The sequence below is a fragment of the Melozone crissalis genome, unplaced genomic scaffold, assembly GCF_028551555.1.
Source record: "Melozone crissalis strain CALT ecotype California unplaced genomic scaffold, PUWL_Pcris_2 ptg000081l_1, whole genome shotgun sequence".
NCBI classification, from domain to species: domain Eukaryota; kingdom Metazoa; phylum Chordata; class Aves; order Passeriformes; family Passerellidae; genus Melozone; species Melozone crissalis.
In genome coordinates, this window is record NW_026535858.1 from 7,999,974 (window position 1) to 8,023,295 (window position 23,322).

The following is a 23,322-nucleotide window of genomic DNA, read 5'->3' on the forward strand; positions in this document are numbered from 1 at the left end:
GCATCCTGGCTGCATTAAGACTGAACTTAAAAATCACAAAAGTGATTAAATATACATCAGATGTGTGTTGAACCAGGAATTCCTATTTCTCCCAGTCACATGTTTCACTGCTAGGATGCTGTTAACCCCTCTGGAATTTATAAAACCTGAAATTTTTGCTCTGTTTACTCCAGTAATAAAAGTTGCTGGTTGTAGTGAAGCTAGGATTTCTCTCATTCATAGGAGTATGAATAGTTTGGGAGTGATGAGTGTGTTGAAGGTGCTCCCAGTGGTTTCCACTTCAGCCTGCAAGGTCCCCAGGGCAGGAGACACAGGATATTCCCATTACAAGAGGGAAATGGAAAGCCAGGAGTTGTTCTGTATAAAATAGATCCAGTCTCTGTACCAGGGTTTGCTGCAGGAGTTTATACAAAGGGCTGGTGCTCAGTGCATGGCACAGCTGAGAATTGTGGGGAAAAAGGTGCAGTAAGGTGAGTGATACTAATTGTAGTATCATGACCATAACACCCTTCACTCTCCTTCAGCCTATAAAGATAAAAATTCTTCAGCCTCTAGCTGGCCATAAATCATGTTAGTCTTCCTATAGGGAATTTCAGCTAATGGATTTTAGCATTCATCAATTTAGGGTCCTTGGAATCGCTTTAAAAATCTCTGGAAATTCCATCATTTAATTTTAAATAATTTTCATTTCTGCTTTTTAACTTGATCAACAACTGAGTAATACATTTTAAATTATAAAAGAAACAGGTATGGTTTTTTATCTTGAATTTCTATGGCATTTCAAAACTGCTTAAGGACCTATTCTTTCTAAAAATAGTTTCTTTGTTTTAGACCAGGTTATCGAAAATCCTTATGATCAAGAAGGAACACATCAAACAATTGAGAGAGATGAACACAGAAGCAGAAAAGCTGGTGAGAATGTTCTCTTTTTGGTTATTAAAACAGGATATGCTTTAACAGCTAATGCAAATAAGGAGTGTACGCTAAATAAAATTAATTAGGAATGTAGTCTAAATAAAATCTGTGTTTTGTTTCTTTTTATCACATGAAATGTCTTTATTATTTTTAAAGACAAGTCAGAGAGATCAGTTATTTCAAATATGATTCTCCTTTGAAAGAAGTGTGCTTTGGAAACTGATTAATCACAGGATATCAATTAACACATAAAGTAAGGAAATACTGTGTACCTTGAGAATTTGGAGTACAAGTTTACATGGTAAGGCATTTGTGCTAAAACTGTTTTGCAGATGGTAGATGGTTAAAGCAATTACTCATTTCAGAGATTTTTGTGTAAAGCTCTGAGTGCCCTTGACTGGCCTTTAAAGTTACAATACCACAGCAGCTACAGAGTAATTAGCAGCAGCAAATTTTTCTTGCTAGCTTTATCTAATCAGCAGTCAGTAAATCAAAATTATAAGAGTGACTCTTCTACCACCCATGGCTATAAAATAACTTGAGAAAGCTCTCAGTCTCAGCCTTCTGCCAGCATCCATCCAGGCTGCTGTCTCTGCAGTGTACAGAAGGCTAAAGGTTTGTGAAGAAGAAGGGAAAACAATTGGTTTATTTCTTGAAACAAAACAGTTGGGTTTTTTTCCATGTAAAATATTTGAATGTTGAAGGATGCGATTTATTTATGTGGTGAAATTTCTTTTTGTGCTTTTAATGATCATGTGCATGTTTGCATTCTGTTACTCTGCTTCCTACTGCCCCATCTCTGTGTCTCTGTAATTTTCTTATTCTGTGCCGTGGTGGTGTTCTTCAATACCTTGTTATCACTTCAGTTACTACATTATTTTTCCTGTATTATGTGTGTTAGTAACTAAACTAGATGCAAAGAGAAGTAAGATTAAAGCATGCCATTGCAACCTGCAACTCTGATAATGAAAAATTACCAACTCTTCTTAAATTAATTTTTTTTCTGAGGTATTCACACTTTTGCACAGATAAGGAGGTCCATAGGAATGACAGTATCCTCTAGCCAGTACCTGAATGTTAGCTCAGCTATTAAGTCATAAATTACTTTCATTGTTACTTTTCTTGGTCTCCTTTTTCCACAGAATTGAAAGAGCAAAAAAACAACTGGGAAGGAAATATAGAAATAGATGCTAAATTTGCTACATTTTAGCTCACTTGTAACCTGGCTAAGGACTTTGAGATACTCTGACATTCTTCCCTGCTCTGTTTCCTTTGAAAACCAGCAATCATAAAGCAATCCCCATTGCTGCTCAAGGCTGTCCTGATAAAAATAGAGGATGTGATACCTTCCTATTGGGCCATATTCTTAGCCCATCTTCTAATCCTCTTTGTCCCTTGGCAATCCCATCTGTATTTGTGCCACTGAGTATGTGTTGCTTCTCCTTTAAAATATATTTCCTTTGAGCAGGAATCTTTTTCTGACCCCAGTTCACTTTAACATCAATAACATACTTGAATTTGAATAAAATGGAATACTTTGAGTTTATTCAGCTGTACCTTAATTGTCATACTTTGGTAATAATTCATGCATTTGTGGTTTGATAATTGTTAGAGTACCACTGCTGTTTGCTTTAAAGTAATCCTTTTGTGAATACTTCTGTGCAATGACTGATTCAATATAGAAAAAAATGGAACTGACCAAAATCAGAAATGGTACTGAATGTAGGCCATTCTTATCTGGCAATAATAATAAATTTACACAAGTCAGGGGATGCCTTCAGAGGAGCTATTAATGTATACAGCTGTACAGTTTTTGTCTCATTTTTCTTGACATCACTGTATTAGTCTGGGTTGCAGGCTATACACAAATTACTGTGTACATAAACCAGTGAACATTTGGATAAACAAATATAAATTGAAAGGAGGTGCAGTAAAAACAAGGTAAAGGTAATGCTGGTTGTCTCAGAGAAGCACCTAGATTCTTGGTGACAGAGGTGTTACCTGCTTCCCTCTGCTGAAAGCCATCCATCTCTTGTCAGTTTAGCTGTTCATCAGTGTTTCCAGGTCTTGGCTTGTGCCCAGGTCAGTAGTAGTGCTGCTGCTGAGAAATATTTCTTTTGTCATCACTAGCACAGAATGCCCTTAGCCTTTCCTCTCCAACAGGGAATTCAGAATTGTCTGCAGCTTTCACAGCTAAGCTGGAGCTGTTCTGTTTGCTCTAAGAGAACTGGTCACTGGATAAGGTCTGAAAGATTTGATTTTTTATGTTCCACAGCTGCAGAAAGTATGCCAAATTTATGCCACTTTCCAGTGAATTCTGAAATTATGGTGTGAGTTTAAAGCCCTGTTAAGTTGGTATTCAGATTTGTAAATCCCCGGAGAGCATCTCAGTGATTAGGTTTAATGGGGAGCTTTGAACTGAACTCATAATTGAAACCTTTTGAGTTTTTGACCAGGATTATCCTTATGGAGGCTCTTGACTTTGCAATTTGCTTTATCTTGTGTGTGAAATCTATAGCTACAAGTTTTGCTTGTAGGAGGTATCTGTATCTCAGTGCTATGGCTGGAAACACCTCTAGCTTCTCTTGCAAGAGGCAATTTGGAGAGGAAATTTTATAATATATTGTATGTTTTGTTTCAATTTTGTAAATATCACCCAATATATTGGTGACAATGTCAAGCTGTATTCTGAAAAGAGTGTAAAAAAAAAGGTACTGTATTTTGGTATTTATTCTTTTTGTGTAAAATCAGGCTTACAAAATACTGTTACCAAATATGAGCTCTAGTAACTTTCTTTTTTGGCAGAACTGCTATGTGTAACAGCAGGTGTGCAGCACTGAGTCATCCTCAGGTGACCAATAAGTTAAGAGCCAAATGTGCCTCCCATCCTGCAGCAGAGGTGGCTGAGGCCATGTTGTCCTGTGCTGTTCCTCTGCTGGCAGGATAGTTTTCTGCTCAGCCAGCAGGGAGAAGCCATGCCCAGCTACTGGAGGAATAAGCAGGTCAGAGCACAGTCATCTTCTGTAGCAATTACCACCATAGATTATTGCAGGACTTGCAGAAGGGAATAAAAGCATGGTTGTTACCTACACAGTTTCATCTGGAGTTATAAATAGTCATACTGCATTTTAATATTTTTTATGTTAACATTTTTCTGTTTGACACCAGGATTTCAAATATCTCAGTATTATTTTCAAATAAAAGCTCCTTTTGAGGAATTCAGAATCTAGTTTTGCATTAACTTTGATATGCTTTGTGTTTTCCACAGAAATCCTATTCCATGCCAATTGGCATTGAGTTTCAGAGGAGATATGCAACTATTGTTCTGGATCTAGAACAACTAAACAAAGACTTAAATAAAGTTTTGCATAAAGTTCAACAGTATTGCTATGAGGTAAGATTTTGCTGGAATCTCTGTGTACTTGCTGGTTTTGCTCAACCTAATTAGAAAACTGAATTTCCTGGGAATAGGGGGTGGGTGGGGGTCACACTGAAATGAAATTCTTGGTAGCTGTGTTGGATTCCTTCTCTGGAATTTGGCCACTGGTATCACTTTTCCTGATACCAGTGGCCTGCTCTTAAGTAGACATATGTAGGGGGATAGAATATAAGAAAATAAAGATAGTATAGAAAGTAATCTGACCCCTAAGGAGTTGCAGCTGGGCCAATTATCAAAGATTAGGAACAGGCCTGACTTTACCAGGCCACAGCTGTAACCAGTGAGAAGAAGAGGCTATAAAAGAATGGGGTGGCTGGGTGAGAAGGGAACTGGGGTCAGTGGCTGCTTTGTGAAGAAGAGAGTCAGTGCTGTGAGGAGATGCCCACAAGAACGTGTGAAACTTTTGTGATAAGGAGGCAGCAGCATGGAACCCCTGCAATGAGATGACAATAATTGGTGACCCCGACATGATTCAGGGCAGCAGTCATATATAAAGAAGAAACAACACTGTGTACTGTACACACACAAACTGTCTTTGAAATCCTCTCATTTCACACCTCCACCAAACACAAAGGACATGTTCATTGTTAATTCCTCCCCTTCATATCTGCAGCTTGCTCCTGACCAGGGCCTCCAGCCTGCTGACCAGCCCACGGATCTGAGGCGCAGGTGTGAGGAGGAAGCTCAGGAGGTCGTCAGACAAGCAAATACCTTGTCAACAGGACAGCTCTGTGTGGAGAGTGAAAATTTAACTGATCTTATCTCCAGACTTACAGCAATATTACTGCAAATTAAGGTAAAAAAAGTTTGCATGAAATAGCTTCTTCTGTGCAATACCTATGTGCCGAACTGTGAGAACGTTTTTGTTTTCTTCTTCTACAGTGTCTAGCAGAAGGAGGTGATCTGAATTCCTTTGAATTTAAATCACTAACAGATTCATTAAATGACATTAAGAATTCAATAGACTCCTCAAATATCAGGTATTACTTTTTGAATATTTAATTCTTAATTACATGCTTTGTGATAGTTCTGACTGTATTTTAGAGGTGAACATTGATTATAATTAAGGGTTTAATCTGGTAACTTTTACTTATGGGAAAAGTCCCATCTAAAAGGGGGGCTTCTTAAATGAGCAGTTTTCTTTTTGAATCTATCAGTGAAGTAACATGTTAAAAAGAAGTTAAGTGCTAAATTGATGCAGCAACAAACTAGACTTTCTTGTTCTTTATTAATTTATGACAACTAAAAACTTGTTTTAGAACATTGTCTGGTTTTGAAATCTCACTAGTAATACAAGTATTTTAAACCAGAGAACAGGACAATTTCAGTATTCTTTTAGCATATTCAACCTCTTGTCTGTAAATATCAAAAGGTGGCATATGAGACAATTAGAGGTTCTGAGCAGCTTCTATTGGCAAGATTTTAAGCCAAGAAACAGAAGAGCAGCCCTATTGTGCCAGATCAAAGGCTAGTCTAGTCTAGATGGGTCATTTTTCAACAGTTGTCACAGGCAGCTGCCTGAGGAGGCATCACAAAAATAGCAAAAATGTGGTAGCAAGAGAGTGGTGGTACTTGTCTGGAGTACCCTGCAGCCTCCAGCAATTTGTGACAAGCATTTTATGCTGCTAAATTATGTAATTTAGAAAATAAATCTAAATACTAAGTGGGGTTTTTTATATCCTCACTACTTGTATTGCTACATAATAATGGGAGGCTGTACACATGAATTTTTAAATTTTTTTCCCAAAGATAGTAGGATGATTTCAATATAGTTATTGAGAAATGCTGTTTTATAGCAATTTTCATTAGGAAAAACAAAACCAAACCTCAGACATTAGTGAAACTTCTTTATACTCAACACTGCAAATTGCATATTGGAATTGATTCAAGTAAAGGTTGATGTCCCCAGCAAAGAAAGTGATGATGTTTCCATTTCATGGGAACATGTGTTCCATTTCACTTATTTTGGCCATTTTAGCATCTCTTCATAATATTTTAATTTCACTAGCTCTGGTCATGTTAGAACCTTACTTTAAGTGTTGAAGTCAGTGACTCTTGATTTCTGGCAGTTGTTTGTGCAAGTTGTGTTTTCCCACGTTTCTCTGTCAAGCTGCATTTGTATGTACTGCTCCCTGATTCACCTGAATTGTAATACTGGCTAGGTTCACATCTTCATTTTTCACTGTAGAGATTTCAGACATAACTCCTACATGTGGAGTTCAACATTTCTTACTTTTGTTCTTTTTTTATTCCCACAGTTGTTTTCAGAATAACGTTGAGATCCACGTTGCACATATTCAGAGTGGTCTGAGCCAGATGGGAAACTTACATGCTTTTGCAGCCAATAACACCAACAGAGACTGAAAACTTCCTTTCAAGTGTACAGCAAGTAGTTCTGGAAAATCTTCTTCCTTTCTATAGGCTTCACCAAATACCCTAACTGCCAGAAGATAAGGGAAGAGAAAACCTCTCAGAAGGGACCCTTTTAAATATATTATATCTGCTTCTTAAGGAAACCAGCGTTACATTAGATTTCTCCATTTGTTATTCACATGCAGTAGTTTTGCTAACTGGTAATCTCTTAGTAATTGCATTGATTATAGTAAACTTGAAAGCATACTTTCATATGATTTGAACTTGGTTTTTAAAAGTTCAGGTGAGTTCTGCACACCTCTTGCTGTTGGATCTCCTGGTATGTTAGAAGTGCTGAAGAGGAAATGGCTGGAGTTAGTAGGCACATGGCAGGTCTTTGTTGTGTAAAGCTCCACATCTGTGGAGCTCTTGGGAGCTGCCAGCTCAGCCCTTGGGAAGCCCTGACCTAAGGAAGCAGCAGCAGGATACAGCCAGCAAACATAAGCTGCAAACTGGAGGATGTTGGGCGGGTCTATCGATCAGTCAATTGTTGGAACTCTTAATTTATCATAACTTATAGAAGGAGTCTAATGAAGGAATATAAAAATGGAACTGTTAACTTTCCAGAAAGAGATTGGTTATGGCTTTTTTCCTGCACATGGGACAAAAGTGTTTTAGGTGGTATTTTATATAAGTGACTGGTTAAACTTACTGTTTTTCCAAATTCTTGTTTGTTTTGCACAAGTTTAAATTAGATTACTGGTTATTCAACAATACCCACCATACATAAATATGAAGATTTTTATAATTACACATAACCAGTGAGGTAAACTGCAAAAATAAGAAGTGATAGCCTGCCTATACCTTTTGGAATGTTAATCTTGTAAAAAGTGTGTATTGGTTTGTTTAAATAGTCTTGTAAAGCTTCTGTGTAATGAATTGTTTCCAGATATGGATTTTCAGAGATAGCTGTAGAGATGTTTTTGATTCTTTTAGATGCCTCATTAAATAAGGTCTTTTATATGTTAATGTATAAAGAATATGTAAACAGGATTATTTTCAATTTTAAAATTTTGTATAGTTTAAAGATGCTTCTGTATTCTGTGTTGGTATTGTGCCACTGCAAAACTTTAGTGCAGAGTTTATATTTAGCTAAATTTGTTCTGTTAATTAAGAGAAATGCATAAATCTTTTATTCTCAATGAAATTTGTAACTGAATAAATTGACCTATGAGAGTTGATATATTTCACAAAAATGCAAAATTTTTTGCAGATGGTCTCAGGTCATTTTTTTAAGAGAAGCTAATTGCTGAAAATGAAATGTTATGAGGATGAGGTGAGTAGCTATTTCAAAAGGTATTTAAAAAATTTACAAGGGATACTATAAAATAATGATAAACACTAATTTAGCTGAGTTACCCAGGAAAACCTACCTCTCATAATGCAATAGAACATCACAGTGGTCCCTGCAGTTGCTTTTGTAATTATATCACTCATTATTTTGTGGTGTTTGATAAAGACAGAAAGGACTCCTCTGCCACCACCCTTTTCATGTAAACAGAGAAAGGTGCCCAAGCCTAATTTAAGGTGCATTAGTTTAGTCAGGCAGGAAGGAATCTGCCCTACAGCTAACTCAGGAGGAAGGAACCATCCCCTGGCACCCCTAAACTCAGGTGTCTGCTGCTCCCTGTGCTCTGATCCCCTCCTGCTGCTGGGACTCAAGCTCAGCATGAGCACTGACTGCTTGTGGGGAGCAGGACTTCAGTAGGAAACACCAGGAGGGTAAAGGGGCCCTGTTGGGCAAACATCCCAGACTGAGGGGGAGACAAGTTGTAGATACCAGAGGATTTAGGAACCTGCTTTTCATGGCAAACTTTTATCCTACTGGACACAGAATACATTGCAATAACCACCACACTCCAATCTCTGATGATGGTTTTACATGTGGATACTTAAATGTGCCCTCCAGGATGTTTTCTGATGCTGTAGGGTTTTTTAATTATTGGAGGGTAGTATATCATAGAAAGATCTGTCATTTGTGATTAGCCATTTACCTTCACATGTATGCACATCTTTTCTTTTCTTTGCAAGGCTGCATTTCTCCTTGCTTGGGTCAGAGTTAATGTTGAATCTTGGTGACAGTAACAAATCCAGCTGCTTTTGCTGAAGGTGCCCCAAGCATAGCAGGAGTCTCAAGAGCTCACTGCAGCTACCATACATGAAGTCTGCAGAACAAGTTGCTTTGATTTATTATAATCAGTAAACTTGAATTTACCCTGAGCCCCCAGGAAACCATGGTCTCATTTTCTGTGTCTTCCTACAAGTTCTTCTCTCCTGGGGTTTGCCTGATCCCCAGCATAGCACCCAAGTCTGCTTGGGACAGGTGGTGCCTGAGGTAGGTTGGTTGGGTTTTGGTTCATGTTTTTTTCAAGGATACCTCTGGATTTTTTTGATGGAGAGTACTAATCAGCAACCCTGCCATGCCACTGCACCTTGCAGTCCAAGCAGCATTCACGTGTCCCAGGTCTCACAGCACAGGTATGTTATGGGGTGGCACTGAAGGATTTTGTGAATTGGTAGCCTTATTCTGTAGGGCTTGGTTCCTGGTACAGGGTATTTCATTTTTCCTGTACTTCTGATATTTGGGTGCTTTTCCATAATTTATAACTTGCTCTGCTAGGCTCTGAAGTACTGCTTTATAAGCAGGAAGAATTTGTCTTATGCTCAAAATACATACAGAGTAATATGTCCTTTCTCAATAAATTGAATTAGAGGAGAGACTTCTGTTGTTACTGGCTTTGCCATTCTCAGTGCAGAGCCTTTCAGCCCATGAGAGATCATGTGAACAGCTTCTGAGTAGTCCCTGCCTACAATTAAAGCACCCTTACAGTGTCCACAAAATGCTCCCATTTTTCTTACTTTAACATTATCCTTGGCTTAAGTGGCAGACCTGGAGGCTTTTGTCTGAGCACTTGAGATCTGGGAGTTTGTATTGCTTAGGCCAGACATTCCCATTTTCATTTAGGGATGGGGATGTTTGTTTAGGGCAGATTTAAGACAAATACTGACAGGGAAGTTTAAGGCAGTTTCTGTAACCTGTCCTTTGGGCCCCTTAGGTCTCTTACCAACATCTGAACTGCAGCCATAGCTCTCCAGGACCTGGGAGGAGAACCTGCAGCTGGGATATCTACCACTCCTCTACCCCACCATCAGCCACGGTAAGAAACCTTGCCCCTGCACCAGGTACAGACACAAGCAGATCAAAAATGTAAACCTTTATTTTCTTTTCCTTGGTCAAAAAACCCCGACAGACCACATTTCTTGGTCAAAAAACCCCGACAGACCACATTTTTTACGACAAGCCCCCACCCCCAAAACACAGTGGATTTGGGTTAGCTTTTTGGCTAAAGAAGGTTAAATACATACACTAAACATGATACAAGAAAGCTTTAAATACAGTGTAAAAAGATGCCCTCAGCTGATGGAGCCGACCCGTATCTCTCTTAAATAAATAGGTACAATCAGTTAGTAGCGGATAAAGTGCAACAGTGGCAGAGCAGCAGTGAGGTAGCGCGGTGTGTGCCTGCTCCCCGCCCGAGCGGCGGGACGGGCTCCGGCGGGAGGGCTCAACCCGCCCGGTTTAACTTCCTCCGGGGCCGGTGCCGGTGCCGCCGCGGCGGCGCTCACAGGGCGCGGAAAGCGCCGAGCGCGTTCTCCTCCCACTCGGAGCCCGACTCCGAGTAGCCGCTGGTGTCCTCGGCGTCCGACACGGGCGAGTACTGCCCGCAGAAGGCGCGGGCCGGCGGGAAGGGGCCGGCGGCGCTCCCCGCGAACGAGCCGGGCTCGGCCCCGCCGGGCGGGAAGCCCTCGAAGCCGGGGCCGGGGGGGAAGCCGGCGGCGGGCGGCCACGCGTAGGGGGCCGAGCCGTCCTCCGTGCGGGCGGCCGCGGAGAGGGCGCAGCGGGGCCGCTGCAGGGCGGCGAAGCGGGGCGGCCGCGGGCAGCCCGGCGGTGGCGGCGCGGCGGGGCCGGGGCGGGGCGGGCCCCGCTGGCGGCGGGACTTGGCGCGGCGGTTCTGGAACCACACCTGGGGAGGAGAGAGGGCGGCGGTGAGCGCGGCGCGGCGGCCCCGGCGGCATCGGGCACGGCGCGGCCGGCGCCCCTCACCTGGATGCGGGACTCGGGGATCTGCGTGGCGTCGGCCAGTTTCTCCCGCAGGTAGATGTCGGGGTACATGGTGTCCTGGAACACCAGCTCCAGCGTCTCCAGCTGCGCCGCCGTGAAGCTCGTCCGCTTCCGACGCTGCGAGGCCGCCGGCGCCCCCTCGGACGGCTCGGCGGGGGGAAGCGCCCTGAGGGCGGGCGAGGCCGGGCCGGGCCCGCCGCCCCCCGGCCACCTGCCCGCGGGGAAGGCGGGCGGCTCCGCCGGGGGCTCCCCGAAGCGCAGCGCGGCCATGGCAGCGGCGAGGAGCGGGCTCGGACGGCCGGCCGTGCTTTATAGCCGGGGAGGGGGCTCGGCAGGGGCGGGGGTGCGAGGGGCGGCCCGGCCCCCGGGAAGGTGAGCGCCGGGCTCCCCGCCGGGCCCGCGCCCCGGGCTGCCCGTGGGGTGCCCGGCGGGGCGGCCCCTGCCTTGCCTTGCCCAGCCCAGAGGAGTCAGTGATGCCCTAAGCGTGCCCCACGGGGTGGGTGATGGCTGGCAGCCCCGGCTCCCCGCCCGACACACAGACAGCAGGAGGGAGCAGGGAGCGGGCTTTGCATCCGCACGCAAAACAGCTGGGTGTTGGGAGTTTGGCACCCGGAGAGGACCAAAACAGCGGCTGGGCTGTTTCTAATACAACGTCTGGGCTGTTCGGGTTATGGAGTTCATTCACTTATGGAGGTAGATGCTCCCGAGCAGCTGACTGCTTTGGCAAGTCAAGGATCGTGCATGGTGTGAGACATAAAGCAAACAGGAGTTCTCTCTTCCCGTGGTCGCGACTGCTCCGCTTGCAGTGCTTCACGGCCAGCTGTGCGGGTGGTGTACAGATTCCTGCTGCTGCAAAAACTTCTCTTTCTTTTTAAGATGCACGTTAAATGCACCTGGAAAGCTGCAGCAGAGGCAGACATCGGTGTCATCACCTTTTCCACCACTTGCTAATGCCTTTACACATCACACTGGCACATCCCGTGTGCCTCTGCCAAAACTGATTCCCAGACAAGAGGTCTTGTGCTGAAAAACTGCTTGCACACCCCAACAACACCAAGGCACTTAAAACGGTTTGTCCTCATATTACTTTTTATAGCTGTCTCCCAAGAAAAATTACTTTGTACAGAAAGTCATGTTACAATTGTTCAAAGCTGTTTTTAGAAGTTTTGTTCCTAAAACATTTGTGCTTTTACATGTGCAGCAGCCCAGATGCTTTCATGACTGAAGTTTCTAGGTTGTTCCCAAAATCATGGGCTGTAGCCTGCAGACAGGAGTCAGACCCATGAGACTTGAACAATGTTCTCAGTTAGCAGTGTCACAAGAGGGCACAGTGGTGAGAAAGGGCACAGGTGAGTGGGGCTCCAGAAAGCACAGACAGCATTATTTAAGGTTTTTAGTGTAAAACTCATTGAATCACTCTGCAGATTGCTTGCAGATTTAGAAGATGCCACAGGTGGCAGCAAAAGAGAATTATTCCAGATTATATTTACATGATGAATGTTTTATTGTATTTTACATCAAATAATATTCTGTAAAACATAGCAGAGGTTTATTTTCTGAAGAATTTAATCCTGCTTGGAGTTATGCCATTATAAGAATATAGTTTCTAGGATTTAGTTAAGGTTGATTAAGGCAGCCAGACAGAGAGAGCAGGTTTTTGAGGAAATGTGTTTTTTCACACACACACGTGTTTTTCTTTCAGCAGCAGCCAGGGCTTAAGGAGCTGCTGGCACCACAGGCCCCCCACTGTTCTCCCCTGTCCTGCTGCCTTCCCTTTAGCTGAGCATGTGTCAGTCCACACAGTGTGCTCAGGGAATTTACCCAAGTTAAATTAACTGTACAGTAACAACAGTTGGGGTTGGTTGGTTGGGTGGGTTTTTTCAATCCAGATCTGGCATTCCTACCTATAAGTTATCAATGCCCCCAGGATGGCTGTACAAGTGAGAGAACACTGCCAGATGGAGCAGGAGGGAAATGAGGGGATCCCATCTGGGGTGCTTCTACCTGGATCTGATTCTGAGCTAGCAGAGAACAAAACTGAGACAGACTGCCCAGGAGCATGGTGGTTTTCAGTGTCAGACTTCCCATTGAGACAGCTGCCAATGTATATTGAACAGATACTCAGGAAAGAGTGAGTACTGGGAGCTAATGACCTGTTCCCAACTCATAACCTGGAAATGGGCTGACTCTTTGATCTCAGACTGCTGTGACATCCTTCAGACCAAAAGCCTCCTCTGTTCCCTTGCCCTTTATGGTTCCAGAGGTGTTCCAACAGCTGTCTTGTGACAGCAGCTGACACACTGCCCTTGGTGAGGAAAAGAACAGTGAGGCTTCCCAGGCCTGAAAACTTTCATTGGGAGATTCAGATGTAACAATTATAGCCTTTTAAAAACTCTACATTGTTACAATGAAAGTAAAATAACTGCCACACCCTACATTTTGTGGCATTCCACGTTGTCCATGCAGTGTGACCTGTGGCTCTGCCCTGTGGAATGGGAAACTGTGTGTGAGTGAATTGTGGGCAGAACCTTTGGTGCAGCCCAGGATTGCACACACAGGCTCTGGCTGTGGGGTTCCCACTCAGACTCCTCATTACCTGGCTGCAGACAGTTGTATTTTCTAGCAGACATCCCTGTGAGTGGATGAGACTGCTCTGGGCAGGTCAGGCTCTGCTGCCTGTCTGCAGGTTCTGTTTATTCTAGTCTGCCTCAGTTTCCCTGTCTGGGCTGGCTGGCTATTACCAGCATGTTCACATATCTTGGTGATGAGTTCCTTTCTGCTTACCAGTGCTATGTGCTTTTGGAAAAGCAGAGCAATTCTGGAGCAAGACCAGAGCACAGGAATTATATTTTCATTTTCTTATTGCTCAGAGCATCACACACTAATTTTTGTCAGTGGGTTCCTTGTGGCCACCCTTCTATATTGGCATGGTTTGAAACAGGTCTAAGATTGAATAAAAGCAAGGGGGACAGTACTGATTGTAAAGGAGTACAATCAGTACTCAGTACAGTACACTTGTAAAGGAGTGTGCTTTAGGTGGACAGCAGAATAGGAGGCTTCTGCCTCCTCCCAGGCAAGGAGGATGACATGAAAATCAGCTCCTTGCTTCCTTCTGGCAGTTCTGTCCCCTCCCAATGCTGGCACACTTCTCCACAGCCCCCACAGAGAATCATTCCATGATGTCCCAAAAGCTGTGCCTGTGGGGAAGTGTGCCTCCTGCAGCAAGGAAAATGTGCTGTGCCTGGATTCAGTGGAGTTTCCTTTCCCTCACAAGTAGTTTTCCATCCTGCTGTGCCCCTTGTAGGCTGACAAAGAAGTTTTTGATGCCTTGTAGGCACCAATATCTTCATGGCATCATACCCGGGTAAGGGCTGGGAGCATTTAGAAGACATTCAGTTTTGTCCTTTCCTGTTTTCAGACTTGCTTTTATTTGTGTCCCACCAAGGTGAAAAGAAGGAATTTTTGTCTTCCCTCAAGAAGCAGAAGATGTGACAGAAGTCCAGAAGTGGCTTGCTTTTTGAAATTAACATGGCAAAAACTGAGAGAGCTATCTCTAAGGGAAAGCAGACTGCCTTGTGTTGATATGAAAAATTACAGGCTGCTTCAGAAGCTGTTTACATTGATCTTCACTCTGTTTGTCAGGAGAGAAACTTGTGATGCTTTTGTCTGTGCTGGGAATGCCTCAGCAGTGAGGCATCTGTGCCAAGAGGACTCACAACACAAAATGTGCCTGTACCTGCAATGAAACAGCTCTAAGCTTCAGCTGGAGAACACAGCTCTCACATCACTGCTGCCAGCTCTGAGCATCCAGCAAGGGCAAGACAGGCTGTGAAACACCAAGGCTGTGGAGCAGCAGGGGGAGATGGGCCCTGTGGTGAGTTTCAACCTTTTGTCAAGCTGGGGAGGTTCTCTCAGGCTCTTGGTGCTACAAATTCATCTTTTAAATGTGCAGCTGAAGATGCTGCTTTATGTGACTTGAGGAACTTGGAGCTTGGGAAGCCCCCCAGAATGCAGTGTGACATGCAATCATGGTTTTGCTGACAAGACAAACACAGCCCTTGAAATAACCAACATGTGAGCAGTTCTGCTGCTCAGTCCTGGAGGGAATGGGACACCTGGGGATTTGCCATGCAGTGATTTGTAGCCAGCCCTGCAGCCTTGGCTGTGTTCAAACTCCTGTGGCTTGCAGATGTCACATCACCCTGTTTCTTCTGGGGCTCTGCAGGGACACAGTTTGTGCACAGTCTTTTGTCATTCCAGCAAGGTTTATTGTTGTTTTCTTTCTGGTGACTGTCTTCAACATGAATTCTCTGGTCACTAAACCTGAGATTGAGGTTTTCAGAAGTGGCGATTTAGCTGTCTGCTGTCAACCTGAGTAAATTTGCAAAGATTTGGTATCTTGGAGATCTCAATTTCTACATCAGTTTTAATTGAGATTGGCCAAAATGTTCAAATCTCATCACAGAATCATAGAAAGGTTTGGGTTGGAAAGGACCTTAAAAAATCATCTAGTTCCAACCCCACAGACAAGGCTGATCAGAGCCCCATCCAACCTGGCCTTGAGCACTTCCAGGGTGAGGCATCCACAATTTCTCTGGGGAACCTGTGCCAGGGCCTCAGTACCCTCACAGTGAAGAATGTCTTCCTAATACTTAATCTAAACCTCAAATCTCAGTTTGAAGCCATTCACCCTTGTCCTGTTATGACATGCCCTTGCAAAGAGTCCCTCTCCATGTATTAGGATACTGACCAAAAAAAAAAAGGGACAGTGGTCACACAAACCTGATTTCATTAATTTAGAGAAAGTTAAAAAAAAATAAAACCATATTTTTGCTGTTAAGACTTAAGTTTAAGTATCCCTAGATAGCCTGTCTCTGAAGAAGCAATCCCTGGATAATTATCCTACAAATTAAATTAATTGTAGTCCAGATACATTTTTATGGTTGCATATATAACTACATTTGCTCCAGGGTTTCTGCTGGCAGGAAAATACCATATAATTTCTAGCTTCTCTAGCAGGGCCCTGATAGCAAAAATTGTTAATGCATGCTAGGCTTAGGTTTTGAGGTTTTTTCATTCTGCCTAAGAGGAAATCTTTGTATGAATACTTAATTTCCCTTTGATTGCTTCTAGTCATTGTGACAAAGCTCTTTACAACCTCGAAATGCTTTTAGAGGTTTATCAGGTCTTCCCAATGTGCAGACACAAGATCTATATATTGAAGCCCATCCTAGCTTTTAGGTAGAGTTCTGAGATCTTGCAATGATGTCATGTTTTTAATTTAGAGTTGTCATTTTTCTAGTCCTCACAGCTTTAACAAGGAAGAGCTTGAGCAGGGTGGGCTGTGTGTAGTCCTCACTCTGGCATGGTGGTTTGCAGATGCCTTGAAATAAATTCTTGGAAGGCCCAAGCTGCCTGTCCATTGTGAATATTCATGTGTGTAGAGTCATGTATTCATGTGCCAGAGTCCTGTGCCAGGTCAGAAATGAGACTTGCCCATGCTCCAGGCTGTCCCAGTGGGTGCCCAGGTGCCTGAGCACTGGGAAGTGAAAGGGAGATGATGCTGTCAGTGTCCTGAGAGTGACTTTGGCCAAGGGACTGAACCCCTTTCAGCACTTTTGTATGGTACAAAAGGTACATTGGGCACATCCCCAGTGTGGTGGAGAACCAGAACCATGTCAGAACCAGAACCTGAGCACTGGGGAGTGAAAGGGAGATGGTGCTGTCACAATGTCTGGAGTGTGACCTTGACCAAGGGGCTGAACTCCTTTCAGCACTTCTGTATGGTACAAAAGGTACATTGGGCACATCCCTAGTGCCATGGAGAACCAGAACCATGTCAGAACCAGAACCTGAGCACTGGGGGGTAAAAGGGAGGTGGTGCTGTCAGTGTCCTGAGTGTGACCTTGACCAAGGGGCTGAACCCCTTTCAGCACTTTTGTATGGTACAAAGGTACATTGGGCACATCCCCAGTGCCATGGAGAACCAGAACAGTGCCAGAGCCTGGTGACAGCAATCCCCAGCACAGGTTATTTCAGGTTTGCCCAGCAGCTCTGTGCACAGACAGAGGGTTAAAATAAATGCAATGTGACCAGAGGTTTTGTTCTCTCTGAAAGATGCCTGCCTTGCTTGGCTCAGACCTGATGACCTCTATAAATGCACAATCTATTTTCCTTTGAACATTCAGCTGTGTCCCCTTGGCTTCGGGCATGAGGAACTAATAGTGTGTTGTGACTTTAGCCCTGCGCTTAGGAGGGGGATGTGACTTGGTGGGGTGAGCCATTTCCTGGGAGGTGTGAGACGTGACTTCAAGACCTGCTGGTGCCGTTCGTGTATTGCGCTCCGAGGAGTTGATAAGAGCTTCAGACTCACAGAGAGCCTCGGAGGAAGCCGTGGTGGAGGCGGGGAGGCGCAAAGCCACGGCGAATGCATATGAAAAGATCAAGGGGCTGTATTTGCTAAACCCCAGCAGCAACAGAGCTGGGGCTGATGCCCAGGTTCAGAGAGCACCCAGACACAGCAACAGGGCAACAGCAGAGCATGTCTGATGGCTGGCAGCTGGCTCCCTACCATCGGAGGGAGAGGAGGATTCAGGATTTGGGAGTGGAAGGGAGATAAGAGCAAGTGGTGGAGGTGGGAAGAGGGAAAGGGCAAGAGGGAGGAAGCTACCTGCAGATAGGAGGGCCTGGCTGAAAGAGCATGGGGTGTTTAGTGTTGAATTTAAATATACTTAAACCTCAGCTTAACTTTGGGTTTTGAGATACCCTGAGAGTGGCAGGGTGCATGTACTCGACCCTCACTGATGATTCTGCAGTGAGGGGACATCCCACCAGCAAACCCTAGGCATAAACAAATCCTTGTTGCCATTTCTCTGTGTGCCTTCTCTGATTTTACATTTATATTTAATTTATCAGAGAACCCAAAGCTTCTATTTAATAGAATTTACTGTATTGCTTTGCTTACTCATATGCTCTGAACAAGGTCATTCCCAACTCTTAGACATTTTCCCTAATGAAGATTTGCTGAGAACTGTTGGTGCAGGTGGTTGTGTATACAAAATAATGGTGTTATCCAAACTCCCAAGAATGTTTAATTAATTTACTGTGAAAGCAAAGGAATATATTTGCAGATGAACAAAAAAAAAAAAAAAAGAAAGAAGGAATAAGATAATAATGTAAGAGCTAAGGAAAAAGACAGGACCATGTTTTCCTCCCTTTCATTCAGCACCTACTTAGGAGAGGCAGCCTGCCAGGGTGCAGCCAGAATACACACACAGAGTAGGGGATGGATAGCAAAGAGTCCACATTCTCCTCTAACAGCACTGGATAACACCATGAAAAACTCCAAACACTCCCCTCTCTTCCCTTTTCAGGCTCCTTAGCCTTAGCAAGCAGTGCTAGGGCATTGTTTTCTACCTTTTCTTGGCAGGCCCTTAAACCCTTATCATCATCCCCTGCATGTGGTAAGCTCTTCCTTCTACTCCAACTTAACAAATGAGTCACAAGAGTCTCTGTTTCTGTCTTGCAGTGTTTGGTATCTGAGAGCATCAGCTGCTGAAATGGATGGATTTTTATGTAAATGTTTATTTATTTGTTTGTTTGTTTGTTTGTTTGTTGCAGCTCCTGTCTCATGGTTATTGAGAAAAGGATCCAAATGTGAAGCAAGTTTTGCTCCAATGGTTCAAAACCAGAACAGAATACACCAGAACCAGAACCAGGCAATTCACCAGAACTGTCCTGGTATGGTTGGATGCCTGTTACAATATGAACACAAACCCATGATCTTTCTCTGCCCTTGGCTGCCCTGGTGCTGTTAAAACCCACCAAGTTTTCCCTCTCTGAGTAGGCCTGCCTGGAGAATCCTTCATCTGGCTTCCCTGTACTTCCCTGCTGCTTCTCAGGCATGTGCCAAGGTCAGTGCTCTGGCTTCAGTCTGATCATTCATTCTAAATGTTTGCCACCCTCATTTCTGATCAGTTTTGGAGATGGGGGACTTTTAGTCTCACATATAACACTTTCAACAAAACCATTTTGGCTTTGTTCTTGCATTTTTTTCTGGGCTCTTTAATTTCTAAGGTTTTCAAGCCTCTGTAAAGTTTGGAAGATTTTCAGGTTTAACATGTGGATGGAATGTGGGAAGTTTCTCCTGAGCTGGGGTTTTGCAGTTGATCATTAAATCAGCAGTACCACATGATCATAGCTGGGGAGTGCAGTGGTTACTATGCCATTTGATAAAGTCATTCTCTCCTGTGCATGAATTGACTCATATTTCTTTGCTATTTAAAGTCAAATTAAAGAGAAGTACCACGTAACACACTCGGTAGGTATTATTTCCGTGGGTTATCCTGACTTTTGTGAGCCCACAGCACAGTTTTCTGGTGCCTGACTCACAGAGAAGCTCCATGAATTTGCACAGATCAGTATCTCCATCTCCTCCCCCTCTATCCTGTCCCCCTGCCTCAGCCATCCCAGATAATTTGTCCAACAGAGTCCTGTGTGTTGGATCACTCTCTGGCAAAGGCGCTCTCATGTCCCTGCCTCCAGCCTGCACCACTGCCCCCCTGGGCTGCCCTGCTCATTCTCTCACTCCCATTTTACATCACAGCTGGTTTTCTTCCCCTTTTATTCAAGCTCAACTCCTCTGCTTTTATTTCTGGCAGGGTTATTTTTCTATTTGACTTTGGCTCTGTTTGCCAAGGCCGCACCCTTGTCACCTCCTTATTCTGATCCTCTCCTTTGTTGACTAAAGGTCTCCCTCTCCTTCCTTTTATTGGTACTTTCATCTCTTTCTCCATTATCTTTTAGTCCCCTTGATTCTTACCCCTCTCTTTTGCATATGACCCAGTTTGTTTTACATGTTACTTAGGGGATTTAAGACTTTTTCTCCTTGACAGCTTTTCTTCCCTGCCCCGGAAGGCTCTCTGTGCTGCTGGACACTTGGCAAAGAGCAAATGCATTTATTGCTGCAGATGGGACAGCTGCAATCCAAGGTGGATGGAGAGTGACTCCAGGCTGGGGTGATCTCAGCAGATCTCTACTGCCATCTTAGCCATCCCCCACATCTTTACAAGACCACGTTTTTCCTCTTTTGCAGTCACACCTTTGCAGCTGGGATGCCTCTTACATAAGGTATTTGAGGTAAGAGAAGGTTTAAAGGAATGCTGAGGGTTTGCTGCAGGTCTGAGTGATCAAAAAAGGGTGCAGCAGTGTCACAGTGTAGGTTTCTATTTGCAGTTCCACTGCTGCTGGCCTCTTGTGTCACTCACTGACAGTGCCTGAAATGTGGCTGTAAACAAAATGTTTGTGACAGTGGCTGGAGATTGCAGAACTGGGCAGGATATCACATCTATCACAGCATCACCTGGCTGTTTTACATCCTGTGTGTCCTGGTCAGTGCCAGCATAGCAGTGTTCATGGTTTTCTGGCATTTCAAAATCACTTTATTTCTCTCAAATTTTGCCAGGATAAGGGCAGAAGTGAGAAGATAATGAGTTTCCTTTGATTAATCTCACGTGGTTAAGCTCTCCTTCCTCTGTGCTTTGTATTTTTACCAACTACTGCAGGAAAAGTCCTGGCATGTACAAAGCAGTTCAGGATAAACAGGGAACTTGCTGCCACTAAAAATCCTGACAGACCAAGGACTGATCCTACCTGCCCACAGAGCTTGATTTTGCATCTCTTCAGTCAAATGGTGATCTTTCCTCTGTCTGCATGGAGCAGCCTCCTGCTTTAGGGACCAGGATAATTCCTAAGAGCCACACAGGTGTCCAGCCAAGCAAATCCTCCCTGAATGTTGCAGTCTTTCCCCATCTACTCAACCTGACCTCCTTTATTCCAAACAAGTTTTTGCATTTCAGATTTCCACAGCAGCAAGCTGCCATTAACAGTGTGTGACCAAGTCTGGGCTGTCCAAACACACCCATCAAATGCCACTGTCACTGCCTGTGACCCCATTGCTGAAGAGCAGGTGATGGCACACTGGCCAAGACACACAGGGCTGTTCCTAGAAGATGCCTGTTCCAGAGCTGGATTGCTGCCTGCTTCCTGCTCTCCAGGCCTTTATGTAATCTTGAAGCAGTGCAGCTTCACCAGGTTCCTTTGTCTAACCAAAGTGCAAAAGCTGTTTTCAGGTGGGAATTTTACTTAGGACTATGTGAAATGTGTAGGCACAAAGTGTTGCAAAAGACCAGGTCATTCATTTCAGGCCTGAGTGAATTCTTTCCCTGTCCACACTTCTCAAACTCTGGCCCATGTTTTCAGCAGCTGGAGAAACCATCAACCACATCACACAGAAGTAAAGACTTATTCACTTTTTTTTTCTTTTTTTTTTTCCACAACAAAAGGAGAGCCACTCCTGTGAAATCCTCTCCAGATCTCTGTGTCCAGGTTGCTGGTTTTCTCCATGTAGGCATGTAAAAATCATGAATTGTGAAAAAAGGAGTGATGAAGTGCTCTTTGGAGCACTTGCAGATATTGCACAGCAATAGCGTAGCTTAGATAATGGCAATTTTTCTTTCTCTGGGTGGAGTTAAAGCCATTTGGGAGTTGTTAATTGAGCATTGATATGAACAGAAAGGGGAGCATAACAAAGAGGACAGCAACAACCCTGAGGCTGGCTGGGAGACCTGTGTGGCTGCTGGTGTCATATGCTGAAGCAGAAATTGGTTTGACATTTTGGAGGGGAAGGCAGTGCTGGTCAGTCCTGGCTGTTGCACTGGGTACATGCTGATTCAATGGCTCTGAGGATAATGCATTTTGCAGCAGAGAGGAGATTGTGTCTGTGCAGTTCTCAGGAGGAATTTGCCATCATACCCCACAAACAGCAAGCAGTGCCAGGTTGTGAAAGGGCTTGTGCCAGTAAATCACCTGTGATGTTTTTGGCAGGCATCTAACCAACACCCAGGGAAGGCTCACAGACTGGTGATGCACCATCTCCTCCCATTTTGCACTGTCTGCTGGTGAAGGTAGGCTGGATATCCCTGGCTTGGCCCCCTAGAGGGACTTCTGGCCAGGACAGTGGTCCCTGTAAGATTAAGCAGAAGTCAGGCAAAGAGTAAGATATTTACATTTCTCCATGAGTTCATGTAGGATCCCAGAAGAAACAATACCTGAAAACCAAAGAGTCCTCAGTCCCAGACCAGAGAGGAGGTGCAGTGCATGTAAAGCTGTGAAAGTGCCCCAGGAAACCCAGGCCATTCACATGGAGTGTGTCCAGCCATTGAGTAGTAGAGACACTCACACACACACAAGGACAGTGTGGATTTAGACATTCTGGGGGCTAGACTTGAGTCCTGGATAAGCTTCAGCTTTGTTCCAACTAACTCAGCTTAATTATTTTCTTGAGAGTGAGTAGAGTGCAGAGCTCTCTCCCAAAAGCTCTGGAAGCTGCTGGTCCAGTTCAGAAAGGGGGCTGGGTGTGTGATGCTCCTCTCCAGTGATTTTTACTGCACAGGAGCTTTTAGCCAGGTTCCAGCAGCATCCTGGTGGCACCAGTGATAACAGTGTTAAAGCATTTGGCCTCTTTTGGTTTGGACACTCATCCATGAGGCACTGAGAGCTACCTACAGTGAGCATTACAGCTGTTGGTCACTGCTGACCTGGGCCAGCTTTGATTGCTGATCCTGAGAGGTTTCACTCTGTCATTCTTCTCCAGAGGTTTCTGCTCTTCCTGGAAAAAAAAATATTCAAGAGCATTTCTAATGGATGCAGAAAAAACAAGCAAACACATCCCCAGGCTTTTAGGTATTGCACTGCTTCCTGTGACCCTCTCTCCGCCCAGCAATGCCTAGATTTCAGGTTGCATAGGCTGGGTGGAATGTATTTTAGAACAAGACTCTATTTAGCCGTGATGTCAACTGCAGCCAACTATAAAAAGCTCAGTAATGCTCTTTGAAAGTGTAACAGCTGCTGCTCCACAGTCCCTGGTGTATTACAAGTCTGCCCTACTTCGTGTTCACACAACCAAAATAAAATACAATAGCAATCATTAAATAGTTCAAGGAATTTGGGACATAATCTCCCCAGAAACCAGAAGGAATTCAAGGTTAGACAAACTGAGTGATTTTGCATGGTTTGTTAACAGAAAGGGAATTTGCAAAATTGACTTTTACCTCCCATTGACTATGTGCTATCAATGATCCTTGCACAGTGACAACACAGCAGCAAACCTTCCTTTGGGCAGCTCTGCTGGGTGTTGTTCACACACACAAACTGAGCATTTTCATCCTTAACTGGATTTGGTCATGTATATTTAGAAAAATGCTGATCAGGCCAAAATTTCCCATAAAAGCAGGAAAGGAAACAGTTGAACAAAATTTTTTTATTAATCCAGATGAACAGACAGAAGTGAATGACTGTGGAATTATGCTAGCACTGCACACCCTCACTGTACTGGAGAGCTGGTTTTGGCTGGGTCTCTGTTAAGGACAGCCTT

The 23,322-nt window shown here is 44.2% G+C and overlaps 2 protein-coding genes and 2 long non-coding RNA genes across 4 annotated transcripts in view; 3 read left to right on the plus strand and 1 right to left on the minus strand.

Moving 5' to 3' along the window:
• Positions 1 to 7,939, plus strand: part of LIN9 (lin-9 DREAM MuvB core complex component) — a 40,123-nt gene extending 32,184 nt beyond the window's left edge. The window contains exons 11-15 of the mRNA XM_054290417.1: positions 832 to 912; positions 4,184 to 4,309; positions 4,968 to 5,150; positions 5,237 to 5,334; positions 6,613 to 7,939. Coding sequence (XP_054146392.1) covers positions 832 to 912; positions 4,184 to 4,309; positions 4,968 to 5,150; positions 5,237 to 5,334; positions 6,613 to 6,718 — 594 coding nt within the window. The 3' untranslated portion in view covers positions 6,719 to 7,939. The remainder of the gene's footprint in view (positions 1 to 831; positions 913 to 4,183; positions 4,310 to 4,967; positions 5,151 to 5,236; positions 5,335 to 6,612) is intronic.
• Positions 7,940 to 10,389: 2,450 nt separating this feature from the next.
• Positions 10,390 to 11,159, minus strand: MIXL1 (Mix paired-like homeobox). The gene is made up of 2 exons (XM_054290420.1): positions 10,872 to 11,159; positions 10,390 to 10,791 (listed from the first exon to the last, which is right to left on the minus strand). Exons 1-2 carry the CDS (start codon positions 11,157 to 11,159, stop codon positions 10,390 to 10,392), a joined length of 690 nt encoding a protein of 229 aa, XP_054146395.1.
• On the plus strand, positions 10,848 to 14,757 carry LOC128946546 (uncharacterized). Its single transcript, XR_008483970.1, has 3 exons — positions 10,848 to 10,922; positions 11,766 to 11,959; positions 14,532 to 14,757. It is a non-coding gene; the product is annotated as an uncharacterized LOC128946546 (long non-coding RNA).
• A 3,896-nt stretch (positions 14,758 to 18,653) lies between these two features.
• On the plus strand, positions 18,654 to 20,027 carry LOC128946544 (uncharacterized). The gene is made up of 2 exons (XR_008483968.1): positions 18,654 to 18,802; positions 19,784 to 20,027. It is a non-coding gene; the product is annotated as an uncharacterized LOC128946544 (long non-coding RNA).
• Positions 20,028 to 23,322: the final 3,295 nt, after the last annotated feature.